This window comes from Arvicanthis niloticus, chromosome 13 (genome assembly GCF_011762505.2).
Source record: "Arvicanthis niloticus isolate mArvNil1 chromosome 13, mArvNil1.pat.X, whole genome shotgun sequence".
Classification (NCBI taxonomy): domain Eukaryota; kingdom Metazoa; phylum Chordata; class Mammalia; order Rodentia; family Muridae; genus Arvicanthis; species Arvicanthis niloticus.
Window position 1 is genome coordinate 13,401,576 of NC_047670.1, and position 23,791 is coordinate 13,425,366.

Below are 23,791 nucleotides of genomic sequence, written 5' to 3' on the forward strand. Positions count from 1 at the left end.
AACACAAATAGGTGGTGTTATAAATCCTATTTAAAAATATAAATGGATTTTGTTAATTTTTAGAGTTTATAGCAGATCTCATTTTAAGGTTCTGGCCTTTATAATTTAGCCCTTAATTATAAGTCTGCAAAAAGTTTAGCAATAGGAGTTTATTACTTACAACACTCCATTCCACACATTAATCACAAAACTCATTACAATACTGATGGGTCAAAATACATGACTAGGTTTTTAGTTTGTATTTACTTCAGTTGCTCACATACTAATTATCATTTAATTATAGACTGTTTCCTTACAGCAAAGTCAAAATACAAATACTAAGGTAGTCCCCAAGCATTTTTATAATTAAGAACTGAAGAAGCGTCTCAGTTATTTATTTTTGGTGCTGGGAATCGACGCCAGAGCCTTGCATATGTTCAGCAAGCATGTTCTATCGCTGAGCGACATTCCCCAACCCACCTAGTTTCCTTCTAATGCTACATTCGACTGTTGGACAACACATGCATTCAAAAATCGCAACTCTTTTTGTGTTGTATAAAAGCTTAAAATAATATGCTTCCCTCGCATATAAATACAGTCTAATGGGCTTCCTCTCAATATTTCCTATTAAGGCTACAAATTAGTAGGGAAATAATAGTGCCTCCCACGGGCTTGCCGGCTTTTTAATTCTGGAGCCTGACAACAGACAGCAGGAGTGGATGAGAGAACGGACGCAAACGTTGGCAAATGTTAATATGCTAGTCCGCCCCGAAGGAATACTCAGATGTGAATTACACGTGCCCGCGGCCTCAGACTCCATGGAGCTCCCTCTGGAAGCATCCAACTGGCCCCTGACCTAGGGAGAAAAAGCCGGTCCACTGCACCAGCACTGCAGGGAAGAAAGCGAAAAGCTTGCTCATACTCCGATGGATGTGACCGTCTTGCTCGCGCGCAGACCTCACCCCTGAGCCCCTCTCCGCACCCAGAGCGCCGGAGCCCGCAGCAGTTCTGCAGTCAGGCTTCTAGCTCCCGCTCCCCAAGGTCCGCGTCGCCCCAAGCCGCCAACCGCACACAACGCAAGGGACCCCCCCCCCCCAGACCAGAGTCCGCCCCGCCCCGCCCACCGTGACCACGTGACCCACGCCACGCCCACAGCCTCCACGTGACCCGGCCGGCCTCCGCGCGCAGCGTGGATCACGGCCGGAGCCGCCATTGTTCCGCCGGGGGAGGACAGCGGGGCCCGGCGCTGGCGCCCCGACGCCGCTTAGCGGCCGCCTCTGGAGACACTCTGTCCCCGCCGCCCGGTGTCCTCCTGGAGGCGGCGGCGTGAGGCCGGCTGCGGGGACTGGGAACCCTCGGCCCTCCCCGTGGCGGCGGCGGCCGCCTATTTCCTACTTCGGCGTGAGGGGCGGCCGCGATGCGCTCGGCCTGAGGTGTCGCGGCCCTCGTCGCCTCCTACGACTGTTCCAGCGGCGTCTGTGCTCCCCGGCGTCATCCCGCGAGTCTCTCTGACGGGAGGGAAGATGGCTGCAGGAAGCTGGCAGGACGAGCTGGCCCAGCAGGCCGAGGAGGGCTCTGCCCGATTGCGGGAGTTGCTCTCGGTCGGCCTAGGTTTTCTGCGCACCGAGTTGGGCCTCGACCTGGGGCTGGAGCCGAAGCGGTACCCGGGCTGGGTGATCCTGGTGGGCACCGGCGCTCTCGGGCTGCTGCTGCTCTTCCTTCTAGGTTACGGCTGGGCCGTGGCTTGCGCCGGCGCCCGCAAGAAACGAAGGAGCTTGCCCCGCAAGCGGGAGGAGACGGCCTCGCCGACTCCGGCTCCCGAGGACCCAGCCCAGCTAAAGAATCTCAAAAGCGAGGAGCAAAAGAAGAAGAACCGGAAGAAGCCGCCTGAAAAGCCCAAAGTGAGTAGTGGCGAGGAGCCCGGGGCCAAGGGAGGCGAGAGCTCAGGACGAGGTGGTAGGTGAACTAGTTCCTTGAGTGGAGGGAAGTCGGGAAGTGTAAGAAGCAGTAGGAAAGTTTTCCTGCATGGAAATTAACTCCAGGGGTAGATTTAAATAAAAGTGCCCAAACTTACAGCCGTCAGATGGGGACCTTGGCTTCCCCAAAAGCATATCCTTCCTAGAGGCCTATGGAAGCAGGCTGCATGTGGAGGTTAGTGGGACCTTACAGTGACGTTGGGAAGTTCTGAAAAGACTGCCTGGAAGAAAGAGATGTCTATCTCAAGTCACGTTGAGACCCGAGACCGTGGCTAGTGGAGGATGTACGGTGACCTAAAAACTCTGGCTTAAAGAGGATTAAAGGTGTCCAGATCAAGACATACTCATCTTAGTTGGAAATGTTAAAGGGAAATGATTACCCTGACTTAGCCTTGTGAGTGTGGCCATTGGGTTGCTGGTACAGGAGATGGGCAAAGGGAGCTGGCGGTCTAATACTGAGCAAAACATGAGGCAAATTCAGCAAAGTAGTCTATAGCACAGTCCACGATGTGGAAGGTTGTTTTTTGTTTTTTGTTTTTTGTTTTTTTTAAATAAAGTAGAAAGGGCTGACAGATTGGAATGCTGAAGGTTGAGAGGTTTCAAGCCGAAGTTTGCTGACGACATGTGGAAATGCAAAATATATTCCATTTTTATTAGGCTTTAGTGTTTTACTTCTGTATCCTGTGTTGTGGTTTCTCCGTAGTATTTTGTTATATGAATATTTGTTGGGGAGATCTTGTGCCATGGCACGCATGCAGAAGTCAGAGGAGAACTTGTTGGAGTTGCTTTTCTCCTTCCACCACGTGGATCTTGGGGATTGAACTCCAGTACTCAGGCTTGTTGGCAAGTGCCTTTACCCACTGAACTATTTTAGTAGCCTATTTTGCATATTTTATGTAATATGAAAGATAAGAAACATTAGAAATATCTATTAGCGTAGTGTTGGTGGTGCATACATTTAATCCCAGCACTTGAAAGGCAGGGGCAGGCGGATCTCTGAGTTTAAGGCCATAGTTTCAGTACAGCCTGGGCTTCATAGAGAAACCTTGTCTCCAAAAAGAAAAAGAAATATCTTCTATTTTTATATCATCTGAATGTAACTCTTCACCTTTTCAGAACAAGTCAGTAAGCCATCTTACTATGAAGAGATGTGCTGTGGTAGGTTTGATGGGCATATAGGAATTAAAGTCAATCGTGGCAGCTAGTGTGGGAGACAGGTTCATAAAAACTGTGTTCACGGACTCATAAGTGCTAAATAGAGGTATGAATACAATGTTGGTATGTTTTAGAAGGTGGAGACTAGTTCCAGTTCGAGAAATTTAGGTAAGTTATATCAGGAAGCTGGGATTCGAATCAGAAAAAGGATATTGTTAGTAACAAAAAAGAAGGCTGACCGCTCATATCATAAGCATTCATGTTTTGATTGCTGAGTGGAAAGACAGAGGAAACCTAGAAAGTTGTCAGTGTAATTCTTCTGAAGTTAAGAGAAGAGAATACAGAGCACATCGAGAACATGCATAACTAAAAGTTCTGTAGACAGCACCAAGTTAAGTAATGTTTTAATGAAAATAAAATTGCTTGGCTTCAGAGTAAAGGTGATCCTGAAACAAACCACATGCATTAATACTAAGGCCTGTGTGGATTGTGGCAGGTTGTGAAATTTTCAAAGCCTCTTTAGGATGTTTAGAATTTCAGATGAACCTGAGGAGAGACAGGTGCTCCAAGAGTTCATTGGAAGTGCATCATGACACAGTGACATCTGAAGGGAACAACACACTTCACTATGAAAAATGTACAACAGATAGGATTTGGCTCATCTTGCTTTTCATTTGTGTTAAGGAAGGGGGATGGGTAATAAGTAAATCTACTGAGATCTTTGAGGAGCTGGAATTGACATTGGATCATTGAGTGTGAATTGGGTGAAAAAATAACCAGCTGCCAAATAGTAAGAATGTATTAGAGAAGTTATGTATGGTCCTGAAACTTTTGTCTGCAACTCAGAAATATATTTTGTATTCTAGCACAGGCATAAATTTGTTTTTCTTTAATGCATTTGTGACACACAGAATTGGTTTCTCATTTGATAGAAGGTCTGACACCCCCATCCCACCCTCCTCTTAGAAAACTACTGCTAAGGCTAAATATAAACTTTATTATTTCCTGTTCATTTTGTTTCTTGTACTGTGCTGCATTTTTACTTAGGGGAGGAAAAAACAAACAAGGCCTACTTGCAGGTTGAAAGCAAGAAAAAAGGGGTGTTGTCCATCTTACTGTGAAGGAAACATGAAAAGTAGAAGCTCAGTCTCCCCAGGGAGCTCTGTGCCAGTTACAGAAGATGTTTGTTCACAGTCCACTCCCCATGTATGCTCTGCTTTTATGGATTAAACCAACTAAGGACCAACATTTTATTTTTAGTGGGCTGGTGATGTTGCTAAGTTGGTTAGAGTGCTTACTTGGCATGCATAACTCCCTGGGTTTATTGACTAGGACTGCATAAATTGGGGGTCTTGGCATATGCCTATAGCCTCAACATTCAAAGTGGAGACAGGAGAATTAGACTTTTAAAGTCATCCCATACATCTTAAGCTTGAGGCCATCCAGGGATACATGAGACCTCTTTTCCCCAGATTAATGATTTTTAAAAACTGCAATTGTACTGGATTAGGTACAGATTTCTTTCTTGTCATTAGTCTCTAACCTATACTGCGCAACAACTGTATATAAAATATGTACTTTGGACTAAGTATAATTACTCTAAAGATGATTTCAAATGTATGGAGATATGTGTAGGTGATGTACCAATACTTCATTTTATTTTATAAGTTACTTGGGATCTGTACTTCTTGGTATTCTTGAGAGTTCTGGAATCCCTCTCCAATGAATACTGAGGGGGTTATTCAAAAACATTAACAATACAGCCTCACTGTGGTCCTAGAAGGCACCAAATGTCTAATCACAGAAGTTGCTTATAAAGTAAATAGATTTAATCAAATTAGTAGGAAAAGCCTGAGAAATGCTAAAAGCTGAGAAAAACAGCTTGGGAGGAATAGGGAGCCCTAAGTGTGAATACAACATTTAACCTAATCGGACTGACTTATTTATATGTCCAAATTGAAGATCTTAGTTAAAATACTGAAGGAGCCTCCCTTTTGGGGTATTTGCAGTAGAGTCAGTTTGAATGCCCTTAAAAATTTGTGGATTCCTGAGTTGTGTTTCAGACCATTAAAGTTCAAACTTTTTAGAACTGGATCTAGGGAACCTGCTTTCTTGTACCTGCCTGTTACCCTAGATGGTCTTGAACTCCTGGCTGCAAATGGCCCTCCACCTCAGCCCTGAGTTTTTGGCACTGCAGGTGTACACCACTGCCTGGCTTTTTAAATTTGTATTCATAACAAGCTGAATAGTTTTCAAACTAATCACTGGAATAGAGCCATAAAGTCCACACTATAAGAACTTTTGTTTTCAGGGCGGACTGCACCCAACTCTCTCTGTTCAAATCCTGTGTTTCCATGTGACTCTATCCAAGTCTCATGGGAAAAAAAAGAACTTTTGTTTTCTTTTTCATATGTTTGTTTAGAGACAATGTCTCTCACTATGCAGCTCTGGCTGTCTTGGAACTCACCATGTAGACCAGGTTGGCCTTAAATTCACAGAGCTCTGCCTGCCTCTACCTCTGAAGTGTTGGGATTAAAAGTGTGCACCGCTACACAGGGCTGACCTTGTAATTTCAGCACTGAGTCTGGAGAATTACATATTGAGGTCCAGGCCATTTCGAACTATGGTATTCATCAGAAAACAATGAAGATATTTCTAGCCATGCAGTGGTGGTGTGTGCCTGCAATCATAAAACTCAAGCAGAGGCAGGGGAATCTTGAATTTGAGGTCAGCTTCAGCTATATAGCAAGACCCAGCCGACCCCAAATTTTCTTAAGTTGAGTCACTTATTCAGGTGAATTTGGTGATGTAAACCATTAGTTTCTTTTATGAATGAACATTTTATGTTTCAGGATATATTGCTTAAATTATGCAATTCCTATTTTCAAAATGTTTATGTGTGTGGGATATATATACACACATCTGTGAACTTGTAGGTGTGTGGATGTAGAAGCAAAAAACAATGTTGAATGTCTTCCTTAATCAGTCTCCTCTTTCTGTTTTAAACATTTCATTATGTGTTTGAATGTTTTGCCTGCACATAAGCGTTGCTTGGGGCCATGAAGGCCAAAGAAGCCAGTGGATCCCCTTGGTACTGGAGTTACAGGTGGTCATAAGCAACCATATAAGTTCTGGGAATTGAGTCTTTCTGGAAGAAGCAAGTGTTCTAAACTGTTTCTTCAGCCCTCATCCTTTTTTGTTCTTGTTTTTTCTTAATAAAGCAATACACTTTATTTTAATTTTTATATATTTTGATCATATTCCTTGCCCTTCCACAACCACCCAGATCCTCCCTACTACCCTCCCCACCCAATTTCATACACTTTTTCATTTTCTGCGCCATCAAAAACAAAGTGCTGGAGAGATGACTCAGGGGTTAAAAGCACTGACTGCTCTTCCAGAGGTCCTGAGTTCAATTCCCAGCAACCACACGGTGTTTTGTGGTGGCTAACTACTCCTGGGCATCGGGCCTGCCCTGGAATGTGTTTGCTAGACCTCCATTGAAGAAAACCTTTTCTTTTTGTTGTTGTTATTGTTTTGGTTTTTGGAAACAGGGTTTCTCTGCAGCCTTGGCCATCCTGAAACTCTGTAGACCAGGCTGGCCTCAATTTTAAGAGATTTACATTTACCCGCCTCTGCCTCGCAAGTTCTGGGATTAAAGGCATGCGTTGCCACCACTGGCTTTTTGTTTCTTGATTATACCCATATCTACTCCTGTCTCTCTCCCTCATCCCCTCTAAGATGTCCCCAACTTCTCATATCCCTTTTCAGTGACCCACTGAGTCCAGTTAGTGCTGCCTGGATGCACAAAGGTATGAGGGTGTCTAACTTTCCCATCTACCTTAATTAGGGAACCTATCAGTAGTCATATCCTGAAAGAAAAATGACTTCCTCTGCCCCAGTATCTGTCAACTCTGAGGCCTCGGAAGTTCATGCCCTATCCATGAGGGACTTTTGACTTCCTTGATCTTGGGCAGGTAACAGTTACTGTTTCTTCCTGAGTACAGTAGCCATGCTGTGTCCAACAGAGCACTTTGCAGCACTCCTCTTTCTCCCCCTCTTCCACAATGTCCTCTAAGCCTTGAGGGGATGATACACATGTTGCCTTTGGAGCTGAGCATTCACATCATATTCTCAGCATTTACTTGTTGTGAGTCACTTTGTTAACTACTGCCCACCAGAGAAAGTTTCTGGCCCAGGTTGAAAGCAGCACTGATCTATGGCATAGACAGAAATTAAAGACGTGCCACCACCGCCACCTTGCTTTTGCTTTCTGTTGTTGTTAAATATATTTTTCAACCTATATATTTTTAATACATTGGTTTGCTTTTTATCTTCTTTTTTTTTTCTTTTTATCTTATAATAAAAAATCTAGCTATAGGTCTTTTAGGTGAGATTTTCAGGCACTCTGTCTCTAAAACTGAAAGGAAAGGGTACTTTTCATTTGTTGGCTTTTTTCTTTTTCTTTTTCTCTTCTATTGGTATTTTTAAAAATCATTCTTTTTTGTGGTTTTTCATGTTGCCCCAAGTCAGTTCAGGTTTTAAATGAGTAAATATATTATTCCTCATTTGATCTTTTAGTCTGAGTAATGATTTCAGAAGATGTAGGATCTTAGATGATCTTTAGCCTTAGGAAGGTTGAGAACCACTGCCTTAACTGCTGGACCATCTCTCCAGCCCCTGTTGGTTTTTTGTTTTTAGTATCTTTCTTAGTACCACAAGCTTATCAGGAGCCTCCTGTCTCAGCAGGGGTGTCCTGACTCTTTGAGTGTTGGGATTGCAGGCATTTGCCCCCATGCTTAGCTAGTAAGAAGTCTTTTTGAAATAGTGAATTTCCATCCTGCCTAAAAGCAACACTTCATAGCTTTTAGACTCAAAATCAAAAACCTCTTTTCATGGCTTATATGGCCCAGCACCTGCTTTTCTTTCAAAACCAGTTGTTAGCTCCATCTTATTTGCTACTTTAAATTACACTGGTGGTTTGTTGTTATTGTTGTTGTCTGGTTTTGGTTGTTCACAAATGTTTTCATAGTTTATTGGCTTTACATGAATAAATGATAAAGCTTCTAGAACAGTCTATCACCATCGGTTTTATCAGTTCTTAGATCTTATCTTAAAAATCACCTTAGAAAGTCAGAAGAGATGGCAAAAGTCTGTAATCCCAGCATTTGGGCAGTGGAAATAGGAAGGTTAGTAATTCAAGATTGGCCTTGGCTAGGTAACAAGTTTAAAGCCAGTTGGCTTGATATGTATCAAAAATAAAAATCACCTCAGAAAATCCTTTTTCAATTACTGTATTTAAAATTATTATCCCCTTCAGTATTCTGCCTTCCAATTGATTGTTTCCTTTGTGATGGCCACCAGGATATGTTCTTCTCGTTTACTTGTAAAAGGTCTTTTCCAAGATTAGACTGGCCTATTAGAGTGGAAGGCAGTGGCAAGCCCTGTCTGACATGAGAGGCTTTGTTGATTGGTTACTGATGAAATGCCTAAAATAATAACACTTGTAGTCATTTGAGTAATTTGTTATTGAGCTAAATAAATGTATGTATTCCCAGTAGAACTAAGACTGTTCTTGGTTTTGTTTTATTTTGGTAGTGGTTTTGCTGGGTACTTCCGAAAGTAAATTTGGATGGGACAAGACTTAATAGCCAACACTCACTTAGCAGCTCACAGCCATTCATAACTGCAGTCCCAGGGGATCTGATTCCCTCTTCTGGCCTTCAAAGACACACAGTGCACATATACTCAAGCAGGCTCATACACATACATTTTTTTTTTAATTTTGAATTTTATCATTTGACACTTAGGTCTATTTTTCTTTTTGATACATATACAAAGCATTGAATGCAAGGTTGTAACTAAGTTACAACCCTCTCTTTACCTTAAAGTCTATTCCTCTGGCTTTAATTATTAAAAGAATAGTAGTAATAATGGGTTTGGAGAGGTGGCTCAGCAGTTAAAGATCCCTGAGTTCTCTTCCAAGCACACACACATCAAATCAGGTGGCTCTCAAATGCCTGTAATTCAAGCTCCACAGGGTTTAGATGCCTCAGGCCTCCATGGGTACCTCCACATGCTTACATATACTTAGAGACACAAATGTTTTAAAAGGTAAAATCTTTATAAATAATAATGGGTTATAAAACTTTTAAGTGGGACTGGAGAGATGGCTCAGCAGTTAAGAGCACTGACTGTTCTTCCAGAGGTCTTGAATTCAATTCCCAGTAACCACATGGTGGCTCATAACCATCTGTAATGGGATCCAGTGCCCTCTTCTGGTATATCTGAAGACAGCTACAGTGTACTCATATACATAAAATAAGTAAATCTTTTTTTTTTTTTTAAAGAAGGAAGAAACCTTTAAGTGATATGTCAAAATACTCATGGTTTCATATAAGAGCCTTGAGAGTAAGTGACATACTTGAGGTCATAGACAAGAAGAGTTTCATAAACAAAATGATATCCTAATTTCCAGTCTAAGAAGGTCATGTTGCATTTTGTTTTGTTTTGTTTTGTTTTGTTTTTTTCTTGGCTTTTCAAGACAGTTTCTCTGCATAGTAGCTTTAGCTGTCCTGGAACTCTGTAAACCAGGCTGGCCATAAACTCACGGAGATCCACCTGCCTCTGCCTCCTGAGTGCTAGGGTTGAAGGCATGTGCCACCATTCACTAGCCTAGATCATGTTTTTACTGTACCTCTCTGATTTCCATGACATTTTCCAGGATATTAAATTGTATTCATAGAATAAACCCAACTTCCCCAGTTAAGTTACATCGTTATTGCTTTAGTTTTAGAAGTTTCTACTGGAAAAAAAACAACAACAAAAAAAAAAACTTTTAAAAAAGTCCAGAATTTTGGCTCTATTTGTTTGCGTATGTGACTTTTTTTTTTTTTTTTAATCTTTTTGCTTCATACTGCCAGAGTACTAGCATAAAAAGACCATCAATATCTGTGTGTTCTTCTTAGATACCAAGAACAAATAAACCTCCTGAATACTTGTATTTGTTCTACTTTTTAAGCCTTGGAAGCTCACAGAGACCAAACTGACAACTAGGAAGCATGCATAGGACTGACCTCTGCATATATGCCACAGTTGTGTAAATCTTCCTGTGGGACTCCTAACTATGGGAACGGGCTGGCTCTGACTCTTACCAACTTTTGGGACTGTTTTCCTCATACCAGGTTGCCTCATTCAGCCTAGGACCAGGGGAGGTGCCTAGTCTTACTACAACTTGATATGCGTGTTTTGTTGATATTCATGGGAGGACTGTCCTTTTCTAGACAGAAATGGAGGAAGAGTGAATGGGGGAAGAGACAGGGAGGAAAGAAGGGAGGGGAAACTGCAGTTGGGATGTGAAAAAATAATAATAAAAATTTTAAAAAAGAGTGGCTTTGAGATGTTTTTAAGTTATTATTCAAGCAAAATAAAAAGTTCTAAGTTTGATGTAACCTAGGGAGTTTTTTTATTTCTTGTGTTTTCTGTTCAATTCTTCTAATAATTTTGAAACTGATGTACAGAATGCTAGAAACCATTATCAGAATTTAGGCAAGAGTATGTAGACAATCTGTATCTATTGTAGTCCTTATCTTAGTTCTCATTATGTCAAACTGAAAACAGTGCTTGTATTTAATTTTTCAGAAATCATCCAGAGCATAATTTAGCTATGTGACAGATATTGACATCCACAATACAATTAATCAGGAAATAGTTTGGAATCCTTGAAGAATTGAACTTTGACTAGGATCTTCACCACTAAGTGAAGTAGCTCTGATTATATGGCAAAATTTGCAAATTGTATTACAGATTATATTCATAAGATTGTTCTAGATCTGTAGAGATGGTTCAGTGGGTAAGAACACTGACTGCTCTTCCAGAGGTCCTGAGTTCAATCCCCAGCAACCCATGGTGGCTCACAACCATCTGTAATGGGATCTGATGCCCTCTTCTGGTATGCCTGAAGACAGCTACAGCAAACTCATACACATTAAGTAAATGAAGTAAGTGAATAAATAAATAAATAAATAAATAAATAAATAAATAAATAAATATTGTTCTAGTGGCTATGAAGAAATTTTTTTATTGGAGTTGGACTTTTTTTAAAATTCAAGTCAGAGTTTCTCTGTGTAGCCCTGGCTATCCTGGAACTGTAGACCAGGCTGGCCTCAAACTCAGAAATCCGTCTACCTCTGCCTCCCAAGTGCTGGGACTAAAGGTTTGAGCCACCACCGCCAGGCTGGAGTTGGATTTTAAAATAGATAAATTACAGGCTGTGCTGTGTGTAGTTAATAAAGTATCTAACATGTATCAGTTGTTTTTAAACTCCTAAGAAATCCAGAATTTGTATCAGAATTTTTCACAGCTAGAAGTCTTTTTTATGGGGAGTACATCCAGAGTTAACTTTGCCTGATGTCTTAGACAGGCTCTGATACTTTATTGTCCATAAGTAAAAATCATATACAAGAAGCCTCTGGTAGATTATGAACACAGAACAAGTACTCAGCAATTACTCGTTATTGTAAGGATTCATGTATTCTAACTTCTCTGCTAAAGGTACGTCTTCTGTCTTCTGAGTTTTCATGCTTTGCCTCTTCCCATTTATCTGATGTATACTAACACACTTAATGACTCCTCCATGCTCCCTATAGTTTCAACTTAAGTAAAAATTTAAAATCTAGTGAAGTAGAAACATGTTCAGGGTAACACACACTTGGAATTTCAATCTTGGTCTCTCTCTCTGCCTTCAAACTACATAGTATTTATATACATGAGAGAGAGAATGTGTGATTATCTTCTTCAAGCACTCCACTTTTTTTCTCCTTCTTTTCTTTTCTCTTTTTGAGACAGGTTACTGATTCTGGGGTGCATAAATTAGCTTGACTGAATGGCCAGTGAGCTCTAGGGATCCTTCTGTTCCACATGCCAGACTGCCAGCCCTGCAGTCACAGTGGTGGGATTACAGACAGGTATGCCTGGCTGTTATCTTAAGTGCTGGGAATCTGAACTAAGGAAATAAGAATACTGTTCCCTTTTTATTTTAGTGTGTGCTATTATATACTCTACTTCTTTTGTTAGACTCTATCCTTTTTGTCATTGCTGTTGTGCTGTGCTTTTTGGAGTGAGACCTGCCTCCGCCCCCCTCTCCACCCCCCCAGCTGAGGACTGAACCCAGGGCCTTGTGCTTGCTAGGCAAGTGCTCGACCACTGAGCTAAAATCTCCATCCCCTTGGAGTGAGACTAATGATGTTGCACGTGTTGATCTAGAACTTGCTTGCTTTCTTGCTGGCCTCAGTCCTGCCTCTGCCTCCAAGGGTTAGGATAACCAACACATGCTGCTACCATGCTCTGCCTTGAACTTGGAGCTCTATCAGCCTCCCTGACTCCTAAGTGCTGGGATTAAAGGTGTACACTGGCCTAGTAATTTTGTGTTTTACAAGAAAGTAACACAAAAATACTGTCTCTTGAAAAGCAAACCCTACGCTATTTTTAGCCTTGGAGAGATTATGTTTACATTTTAGTTGTAATTTGCTAACTTTCTGAAGGAATTTATATCTAGAGTGTTGTATCTGTTGGATGCATGTCCAAGATGATTTGACCACCAGGCTTTAACATTTGTGAGATTGCTAGTATAAAAATGACCATAAGTGCTTGAATATGAGACTAGGACACATGGGTATTATGCCTTTAGACAGGAAAGGATATTAGAAGTGAGGACATTTTCTTGAGCAGGTATGTTTTCACATGGTCCCATTTGGTGTATTCTAACAAGAGCCATAGAAGCTAGGTACACAGCTTTCTCATACATACAAATCATGAAATTCAGAGTAAAATCAAGAAAAATGCTTTTAAATCACATTGATTAGGAATGACAAGATGCCCAGTGGATAAACGTGCTTGCTGCTAACCCAGTGAGCTTTGTTCAGTTTCTAGAACCTACATAGTAGAAGTAGAGAACCAACTCCCAAAAGTTGTCTTCTTAATTTCCACATGTACTCTCTCACACACATGAAAAATATTTTTAAATGACAGGGATTATTATCACAGGTAGCTATTGCAACTTATCTCAGTTTGTCTAATTCCAAAACCCACGTTCCATTTCTGTGGCGACTGGTAATTGATCTTCTAGTTTCTAACTAGTTTCCAAGTAATTTCAAGTTATGTTGTTCAAATTTTGTAGCTAGGTATACAATCTACATGCCTAAGTGAAAGTAAGGTTCATGTTAGAAGTCCTTCAACTTTATAAATGCTTACCTCAGATGCAGATTGTTTTACAATCCTGTTAAGTAAAAGCTGGTCAAATGAAATAGAAGTCTGCTATGGAAAGAGTGTTCAATTACATAGAGAGGTAGAGCAGGCTAGCTGCAGTAGCACATTGTTTTTAATCCCAGCACTCCAGAGGCTAGGGCCAGCTTGTTCCATATAGCAACAGTTACCCAGTGAGACCTTGTCTCAGGGGAGGGGAAGAGGAGAGAGGAAGGAAAAACTAACCACAAGAAATGAGAACAGTTGAGTTTGGCTAGAGAAGACAGTTAATATGGACTGAATAACAGTCTATGATATTTGGGTGTGATGGCTTTCCCATATATAGGCCTAGCTTCCTGGAAGGCTGAAGTAGGAAGTGTACATATATCCAAGAGTTTGCGGCCAATTTGAATAACTCATTTGAAATTCCATTTCTATTTTAAAAGAAAAAGTCAAACTAGTAGTAGCACACACTTAACCCTACACCTCAAAAGATGGGTGAGAAAGATAGTGAGAGTTTGAGTCTAACCTGAGCAACATAGCAAGATTTCACCTAAAAAACAAAGACAAGATTTAAAAGGAACCAGCATATGGAAATAGCAAGACAAGACAGAGGTTGGAAAGTAGAATTGGGGTTCTGAGGGTAGATCAGCCTGTAGATGTCCCTAAGTCTACTTGCCTTCTGAGGTTTCTTACCCAGAGAGTGATCAAACAACACAGAAGAAAGAAAACCAGATCAAGAGTAAGGAAACTTGGTTTTGACTTTCACCATCTTTTTTTTTTAACAAGTTAAGATCCAGCAGATTAAATGTTGATTAATTAGACATTTATTCAGCTATGAAATCAGCTTTTGTTTTTGGTTTTAGTTTTGTTTGTTTTTTTCTCTATGTAGCTTTGGCTGTCCTGGAACTCACTCTGTAGACCAGGCTGGCCTCGAACTCAGAAATCTGCCTGCCTCTGCCTCCCAAGTGCTGGGATTAAAGGTGTGCACCAACACCGCCCTGCTCAGCTTTTGTTTTGACTGCCATAAATCTTTGGAAAACCTACAAATTGGGTTTTAAAATGTAAATGGTCTCTGATATTCTTAAAGGTTTATTTTTATTTTACTTTATGTGTATACGTGGTTTGCATGCATGTCTGGTGCCAATGGACAACAGAAGAGAGTATCAGATCTCCTGGAATTAGAGTTGCTGTGGTTGTGAGCCACTGTGTGGGTGATGGGAACCACACTTGGTTTCTCTGCAAAAGCAGCAAATGCTCTTAACTACTGAGCCATCTCTGTAGCTCCTGCTCGGTTGTTTTTAACAGTGCATGTAAAGTCACATTATAGATACTTTTTAAACATTTAAAATAGATTTTTCATACAAATTATTATGATTTCCCTTTCCCTGACTCATCCCAGCCTCTTCTCACTTCCCTAGCCATCCAAATTCGCACCTTTTTTTTCTTTCTTATTAGTATACAGACATGCATCTAAAAAAAAAAAAGGAGTAAAATACCAGGAGAGCCAAAGGAAAAAGTACATAAGAAAGACAGTTATTTAACACTCTTTTTTCCTTCAGTACATAGCTGTACTATGATGTGATGTTTGATAAAAGTATATTAGAAACAAAGTTTTTAAAACTAGTACATTAATTTACTGACTTTAATGGGTTGAATATGGAGAAATAGATAAGTGAAAATAAGTGATGGGATTCAGAAAGAATAGTAGATGAATATCATGGCTTCCTTTTTGTCAAATTCCTCAGTCTCTCCATTTCTGTAAATAGAGCTTAGAATTGTTTAAAAGGGGGGCGGAAAGTAGGAATGATTCTGATTACAAAGTGGATTTGGGGATCACAGAGTTGATTCTGTCCCCATATACCCTCATTTTAGAAATGTTAGTAATGAAGTAATTGTTTTGTTTGCTTGTATCTGTGACAGTGGGATTTAGCCATTACATTATAGAATTAGAAGCAACATTAGGGTCTTCTAGCATGCATTGATCTATATATCATCTTTGCCTACTTGGTTTTTTGGTTTTGTTTTGGTTTTTGGTTTTTGGTTTTGTTTTTTGCTGTTGTAGACAAGTTACAGTTTCAATAAAGACTATATGACCCATACATCCTAAAATGTTTTCTGTCTAGTTCTATAGCGAAAAGGTTTGCTTCCCAGTACTTGGGAAGAGGAAGAATCGGGGAGGGGAGCAGAGTCTGGTGAATCTGAGTTCTAGACCAGCCAGAGTTGCACGGAGAAAATCTGTCTCAAAAAGGTTTCCTGAGGTCCTGGATAATGGGATCACTGGTTAAGAACATCTTGCAGAGTACCTGAATTTGTTTTCCACATTGAGTGACTTATAATTACCTGTAACTAAGCTCCAGAAGATCTCACAGCCTCTTCTGACCTCCACACTCACCATGCACAAAATCACATGTGTACATAATTTAAACAAACAAATAAAAAACTTAAAAAAAAAAAAAAGGTTACTGACTCTTGAATAGTGCCAAACTATCATAGGTATAGAAATAAAATCTAGAGATGGTTAGGTGCTCTGACATTACCCAGCTAATGGTGATCACAGTGTAAATACATTTCAGAGCCCCTTGTAACTACCTCTGTTTTTTTTCTTTTTTTTTTTCTTTTTATTTTTCTTTTCATTAGAGGAACTACTGTGTGTACAGAAAAATTGCAGTGCAGAATTGTTTATATGTTTATTATAGGGGGGATGCTAGAGAGGGCTCTTTTTCCAGAGGACCCAAGTTCAGTTCCCAGCACCCACAAAGGGGTTCACAGTCATTTATAATGTCTGTTACAGTGGATTTAATGCCTTCTTCTGACCTCTACATGGACACATGGCCAATAGACATACATGTAAGACAAAACATTCATACAATAAAAGTAAATGCTTAAAAACAATAAATTTATACACACACCTCAAAATACTCATTATATGAGGTTTAGATGATACGGACATATAAAAGCAACCCTGTTAATTTGGTTCAGGGAAGAATTTCATTGTTGTATGTGTTATTTCCCAGTTATAATCTTTAGTTTTATCTGTCAGTCAGTTTGATATTACAGTGTTTTCTTGTTACCTATGCAGCCAAATGGACGGACTGTTGAAGTACACGAAGAAGTTGTTAGAACTCCCCGAAGTGTAACTGCAAAACAGCCACCAGAAGCAGACAAGAAGAATGAAAAGGTAAAGCCTGGGAGCACATGTGCAAAGGGAATGACATAGAGCTGTACAAGCCTGGGAGCACATGTGCAAAGGGAGTGACATACAGTTGTACTCTCATGTTTAAGAAATCTAAAGTAATCATACTGGATAGGTGGGGAAAGTTTAAAGTTTTGTTTTTAAAGAAGATTATGTCACCATTTTTAAAAAAAAAAAAAAAAACATTACAGTGGTGTTAATAAATGTTTCATTATGCCAAAAGTAATTTACGACTTGAGTATCTTTTGTTTGAGTGAGTTTCTGGCTTTATAGATTACTTCTGATAGAAATCTTAACATGATTCTATCATAATAGAATTGTGTTACTCATGATAATGTACTTTTTAATATAAAAAATGCTTAGCAAAATTGTCCAGTGGTGTTGTTTATACTGATTTCCCTTATTAGGGGAATTGAATTATCTAACTATTAAACAGTTGACTTTATTTAACAAAATAACTCTGTGCTGAGAGAACTATTTATTAGGTTTGTATAAGGGCTGCAACATGATTCAGCAGGTAAAGGCATTTGCCATCAAGCCTGAAGACCTAAGTTCAGTCCTCCAGAACTTATCACTGTAGTAGGAGAAATTGTCCTTTGGCTTCCACAAGTGCTTCTGTATGTGTGTGTGTGTGTGCTCATGTGCATGTGGGAGTGTGTGTATGTACATTCTTGTGGAGATCAGGAGAGGGCTGTGAATCCCCCAGAAGCTGGAGAGTTGTTAGCTGCTTATTGTGGTCATTCGTACTGAACTTGGGTCCTCCGGAAAAGTAACAATTGCTCTGAACCACTGAGCTGTCTTCAGCCCTATGGAGCTTGATTTTTATACAAAGAGTAATTATATCTCAAGTTATAATACTGGTTGTCTTTTTTGTTGTTTAAGTCTACAGAATAATACTTAGTCTAGAAAGGAAAAAAAATACACACCCATATATTTTATATGGAGAGCTAGAGTGAGCTTATTGGTGTAAATCAGATTAAACTGCCATATCTTTCTAGGTTGGCTTTATTTATTTATTTTTTAGTGTCTGTTTTTAGAGCCCAGACTAGCTTCAAACTTATGATTCTCCTGCCTTCACCTTCATAATGCTGGGATTACAAGTGCATGCCACCATATGTAGTTGTTTTCTAGGTCTTTGTTTTGATATGGAAGCAATCAGTGCCTGATTATTAACTAGTTTCTAGTAAAGATCATATAGGGCTATTAGTCAGGCACTGTGCTACATAATTACTGAAGGGATAGTGAAATAATAATAATAATAGTTTTTTATGTTTGCCTGTTTGTCGGTTTGGGTTTTTTTTTTTTTTTTTTTTTTTTTTTTTTTTTTGCCTAGCCCTGGCTGTCCTGAAGCTTGATCTGTAGACTCGGTTGGGCTTGAACTCAAAAATCCACCTGCCTTTGCCTCCTAAGTGCTAGTTTTAACGGTGTGTGCTACCACCGCCTAGCTATATTTTTACCCTCAGAAATATTGTAGTCTAGGTAAGGAAAAGCAAACAAACTATCTGGGAAGACAAATAGACAAGTTGTGTAATAAAATAAGCTATTTGGTGCCAGGTATTCAATGGAGAAAGGAAAAAGGAAATCCTGTTTGCATTGCCAGAAAAGATTGATTTGCTGGGGATGATGGTGCATACCTTTAGTCCAGCTTCTGGAGGAAGAAGCAATGAATCTCTGTAAGTTCAAGGCCACCCTGGTATACATAGTGAGTTCTAGGTCAGCCAGGGCTACATAATGAGACTCTGTCTCAAAAAGAAAGGAAAGGAAAAAAGAGAGAATACTGAGTTAATTACAGATGGATGGTTTCTCAGTAACTGGAAAGGGAAGCCAGTTTTGGAGGGAGAGAATCAAATGAACATGGATGTTATTCACACTGAGGGAAAAAGCCATAAAGATGCTTGAGAGGTCAAGTTGGAGGGGTATATGATTTTTTCTTTTTAATTTACGTATACATAAAGCTTTAGGCAAATTTATCTGTCAGCAATATTTATGAATCCATTTCACATCTAGGATTATAAAGGTCTGAATTAAAGGGGGGAAATGTGAAAATTGCTAATTAGAAAACCAGTCTTAAGCAAAAATGTATAAAGGTTGGCTACTAGTAGATTATTAAAAGATAAAGTCTTGATATGCACTGAAATCCTAATATCACTCCTAATATCATTCATTATAAGAAGTAACCACATTCAGTGAGTGAAATATTTTCACATCGCTCCATCCTGATAACCAGCACTGAGGGGGTGTTTTACTTCTCTTGAATAGCTAAACATGTAAGTAGCTAACTACACAAGACCACATAGCTGGTAATAATATTTCTTCAATTAATTTAAGACAGCAGTTCTCAAAATTTGGTCATTGAATCTCTGAGAAAGAAGCCCTAAGGACCCTTTGGTTGAATCCCTGAAAACAAAACTATTTGCATAGTAATTAAAACGATTTGCTTTTTTTACTATGTTGATACTTGCACTGATGGTGCCAAAGCAGTGGGAGAAATTACTGGCTCCTGCACATATGTAACAGATGTGCAGCCTGGTCTTCATGTGGTTCCTCAACAACTGGAGTGGGGGTTGTCTCTGACTCTGTTTTCTTCCTGGAGATCCTGTTACCCCCACTAGGCTGCCTTGTCTATCCTCAGTGGGAGAGGATGTGCCTCTTCTGCATGTGCCTGGAGTCCTCTTCCTTTTCAGAGGAGAAGGGGAGGGGGTGGGAGAGGAGGTGCTGGGTGAGGTACTAAAAGGAGGCGGGCTTATATCGGCATTTAAAGCAAATACACAAATTAACTGGAGGAAGAGAAAAGGAAGTGACTGACTGTTTACCATGACTGGAGTCAGCAGCAGTGAACTGTTATAGCTGTTCTTTGTCCTTACTGCTGTCTGCTGCATTTCGGAAGAGGAAAGTTTGCTAGTTTCACGTAAGAGTGCTTTATTAAGGATGCAGTAAAAAAGATTGTTAATTTTAATTCTTAATCTGTATTTGTTACCACATTTATTTTGTGTGTATACGTATATGGGCACACATGCAGTCAGGATAATTTGCAAAGAGGAATTGTTTCTCTCATTCTGGCTTGTGAGTTCTAGAAGTTGATGATGAACTTGGGTTGTCAGACTTGGAAGCAAGCACTTTTACCTGACAAGCTATCTTAAAGTACATGATTTTTAACTATTCTGCGTGGTGAAGTGTGACTGTCTATATAAAGGTATACTTTCATACTGAAGCAGTTGTTTAAGGAGAAACTTGTACAGTGAATTATAAGATGAACTAGCAACTTACCTCATGTTCTGTTTTTCTTAGAAATAATGATTGGCTTTTCAGACATGGGTATCTATCTTTAGGCATTTTCTCAAGAATAAACAAAATTTTTCCATCACAACAAGGAAAACAAGATAGTGTTTACTGCAAATGATAAAAGGACTTGTTAAATGAAAATTAGGAATTTGGAAGGTTTAGATTTATTCTCATGACTTTAACAACTTCTAATACTTAATTCCTGATATCACTTTTGATATTATAAATAAGATTTTTTTTTTAAAGCCTGGAATGGTGGGACGTGGTTTTCATCCCAGAATTTGGGAGGTGGAAGCAGGAGGATCAGAAATTCAAGGGTAGTTTCAACCAAGCTGAGTACTAGCTCAGTTTGAGGCCAGCTTAGGCTACATGAGATCCTGTCTCAAAAGTAGCCTGTCTCAAAAAAGAAAAAGAAATTTACAGTGGAATATCTTAACATTTCATGACGTTCATGTAAGCTAGTGAACCAGTATTTTGTAGTTGATCAATACCTTTATACTACGGAGTCATATATAACGTAGGAATGGTAGTGTGAACCTTTCATCTCTGTACTGTAGAGCAGACAGATCTGTGTTCAAGGCCAGCGAGGGCTACATAGTACACCCTATCTTTTACAACAAAACAACAAAAACTATTAAATATTCATTCAAAGTTAATTTTAATATGGTAGAGTATGAAAAAGGTTTTAAAGTTTTATATGTTTGGGTGTTTTGCCTCTCTGTGTTTGTGTGCAAACACATGTGTGTGTAGTGCACGTGGAATCTAGAAGAGGGTGCTGGATCTTCTGAAACTTTAGTTACAGATAATTTATTTGCTAAAAATCCTTCCATGTTTTCTCAGTGGTCCTAGAAGACATTTCATAGGGTTTTTTTTCTATTAAGATTTGTTTGTTTATTTAAACGTATACCTATATAAGTTTACATGCATTTAGGTACATGAGAAGGTTGGGGCCAGGGGGCCATCGAAGACCTGATACATACAGTTCTGAGTTGCCAACATGGGTGCTGAGAACCAACTTGGATATATGCCTCTTAACCAGTAAGCCATCTTTCCAGCCCCCACACTCCACAGTTTTGAACTTGACCTAAAATATCTGCCTGTTTACTAGCCTGATCTCAACTTCTTAACCTTCCTCAGGTCCTGCCACATTGACTTTTCTTTTCTTTCTCCCCTTCTCTCTCTCTCTCTCTCTCTCTCTCTCTCTCTCTCTCTCTCTCTCTCTTTCTTTCTTTCTCTCTCTCTCTCTTTCTTCAAGGAGTTTTATTTTAAAATAAAAAATTTACTGAATTGGGTATGTGTCTTAGTTAGGGTTTTTATTACTGTAAAGAGACATCATTACCAAGGCAACTCTTATAAAGGACAGCATTTAATTGGGGCTGGCTTACAGGTTTTCTGAGGTTCAGTTTATTATCATCATGGTAGGAAGCATGGCAGCATCCAGGCAGGCATGGCACTGGAGGAGCAGAAAGTTCTACATCTTGTTCTCTTTCAAGCACCTAAGAGGAGGGTCTCAAAGCCACAGTAACATACTTCTTTCACACCCACTCCAGCAGGGCCACACCACCTAATAGTGCCACTCCCTGGGCCAAACATATTTAAAGCACCACAGCCTGGTGGTGCACACCTTTAATCTCAGGAGGCAGAAGCAGGTGTATTTCTGTGAGTTCCAGGACAGCTAGAGTTGCATGGTGAGAATCTGTGTCTCCCCCCACCCCCCAAAATTACATACAACCACAATCAAATTATATTAATTTCCTCATTCCCAAAAGAAATCCCATGCCTTTTAGTAATTACTCATGTTTCCTTTTTTTCTTCCCTGGAAACATTAATCTGGTGTAATACTAAGGGAAAATGCTCAGATTATCTGAAGAGGAAAAAAAAAACCTTTCCTCCCTTCTCCATTGGATAGATCTTTGTGTGAGCCAGGGATATAGCTCAGTTATAGATCATTTGCCTACCATGCACAGTACCCTGGGTTAAAGCCCTAACACCACAAAATAAAACGTATTCACACATTGTGAACATCTCTGGATTTTCTTCATGTTCCACAATCAAAACAAGTTATTGCCATAAGTTGGACACAGAAGTAGATAGTTAAATTAGTTATTCAAATAAACATTAAAGATGCTTGAAAGCTATATAATGATGTTCTCACATTGTCATTTGTTGTGAAAAATACCACTATGTACATATAGTTATATAGATAGATGTGATTATTTTGAAATACATTAGCATAACTAAATAAACCTTAGGGTCTAAAGGTATTCTCTGACCAAGAGGTTTGAGAATTTCGGCCACTTTGCTGAAGTTGTTTATCAGATTTAGGAGGTCTCCGGTGGAATCTGTAAATAGTGATATTTTGACTTCTTCCTTTCCTATTTGCATCCCTTTGACTTTCTTTTGTTATCTAATTGCTCTGGCTAGGACACCCAGTACTATACTGAATAGGTAGGGAGAGAGTGGGCAGCCTCGTCTAGTTCCTGATTTTATGGAATCACTTCAAGTTTCTCTCCATTTAGTTTAATGTTGGCTGCTGGTTTGCTGTATATTGCTTTTACTATGCTTAGGTATGGGCCTTGAATTCCTGATCTTTCCAAGTCTTTTAACATGAAGAGGTGTTGAATTTTGTCAAATGCTTTCTCAGCATCTAATGAGATCATGTGTTTTTTTTTCTTTGAGTTTGTTTATATAGAGGATTAAGTTGATGGATTTCTGTATACTGAACCATCCCTGCATTCCTGGGATAAAGCCTACTTGATCATAATGGATGATTGTTTTGATGTGTTCTTGGATTCGGTTTGCAAGAATTTTATTGAGTATTTTTGCATCGATATTCATAAGGGAGATTGGTTTGAAGATCTCTTTCTTTGATGGGCCTTTGTATGGTTTAGGTATGAGTGTAATTGTGGCTTGATAGAACGAATTGGGTAGTGTTCCTTCTGTTTCTGTTTTGTGGAATAGTTTGAAGAGAATTGGTATTAGGTCTTGAAGTTCTGATAGAATTCTGCACTAAAACCATCTGGTCCTGGGGGGGGGGGTTGTTTTTGGTTTTGTTTTTTTTTTGTTTTTTTGTGGGGAGAATTTTAATGCTGATTATTTTTTTCGGGGTTATGGAGACTGTTCAGATGGTTTATCTGCTTCTGATTTAACTTTGGTACCTGGTATCTGTCTAGAAAATTGTTCTTTCCTCAGATTTTTCAGTTTTGTTGAGTATAGGCTTTCATAGTAGGATCTGATGATATTTTTGAATTTTTCTCAGTTTCTGTTGTTATGTCTCCATTTTCAGTTCTGATTTTATTACAGTACTGTCTCTGTGCCCTCTAGTTAGTCTGTCTGACTAAGGGTTTATCTATCTTGTTGATGTTCTCAGAGAACATCTCCTGGTTTTGTTGATTCTTTGTATGTGTGTGTGCTACAATATGTGTGTGGAGGTCAGAAACATTATTTGAGAATTGATTCTGTCATATCTTGGTTGAAGCAGAGTCTCTCTCTCTCTCTCTCAGCAGAGTCTCTCTCTCTTTCTCTCTCTCTCTCTCTCTCTCTCTCTCTCTCTCTCTCTCTTTTTTTTTTTTTGGTTTTTCGTTCGAGACAGGGTTTCTCTGTGTAGCCCTGGGTGTCCTGGAACTCATTCTGTAGACCAGGCTAGCCTCGAACTCAGAAATCCGCCTGCCTCTGCATCCCAAGTGCTGGGATTAAAGGCGTGCGTCACCACTGCCCGGCTGAAGCAGAGTCTCTCTTGATTCTGCTGCCCCTGTATTCCCATTTTTTCCTTATTCCTCAGTGTAGTTCTGAGATTACAGTTGCATGCCAGCCACTTACATCAGATGGGTTCTGCAGGTTCTGGATAAAAATCAGATCTTGGGCTTGCATTACAAGCACTTAGATGTACTGAACTGTCTCCCTGCCCTCGTGGATAGACAGCTGATTCATAAATGACCACACCAGCGCCAGTTATCAGGAA

General features: G+C 39.7%; 1 protein-coding gene across 5 annotated transcripts in view; it reads left to right on the plus strand.

The window, feature by feature from the left end:
- Nucleotides 1-1,144: 1,144 nt before the first annotated feature.
- The window catches only part of Mtdh (metadherin), a 54,990-nt gene continuing 32,343 nt past the window's right edge, over nucleotides 1,145-23,791 (plus strand). For 3 of the 5 annotated variants that reach the window (XM_034516252.2, XM_034516253.2, XM_034516254.2), the window contains exons 1-2: nucleotides 1,156-1,880; nucleotides 16,435-16,533. In XM_034516252.2, the coding sequence (XP_034372143.1) occupies nucleotides 1,503-1,880; nucleotides 16,435-16,533 (477 nt within the window). In that variant the 5' untranslated portion in view covers nucleotides 1,156-1,502. Of the gene's footprint in view, nucleotides 1,881-16,434; nucleotides 16,534-23,791 lie in introns of all 5 variants that reach the window. The other 2 variants (XM_034516251.1, XM_076911251.1) reach the window with 2 other exon arrangements.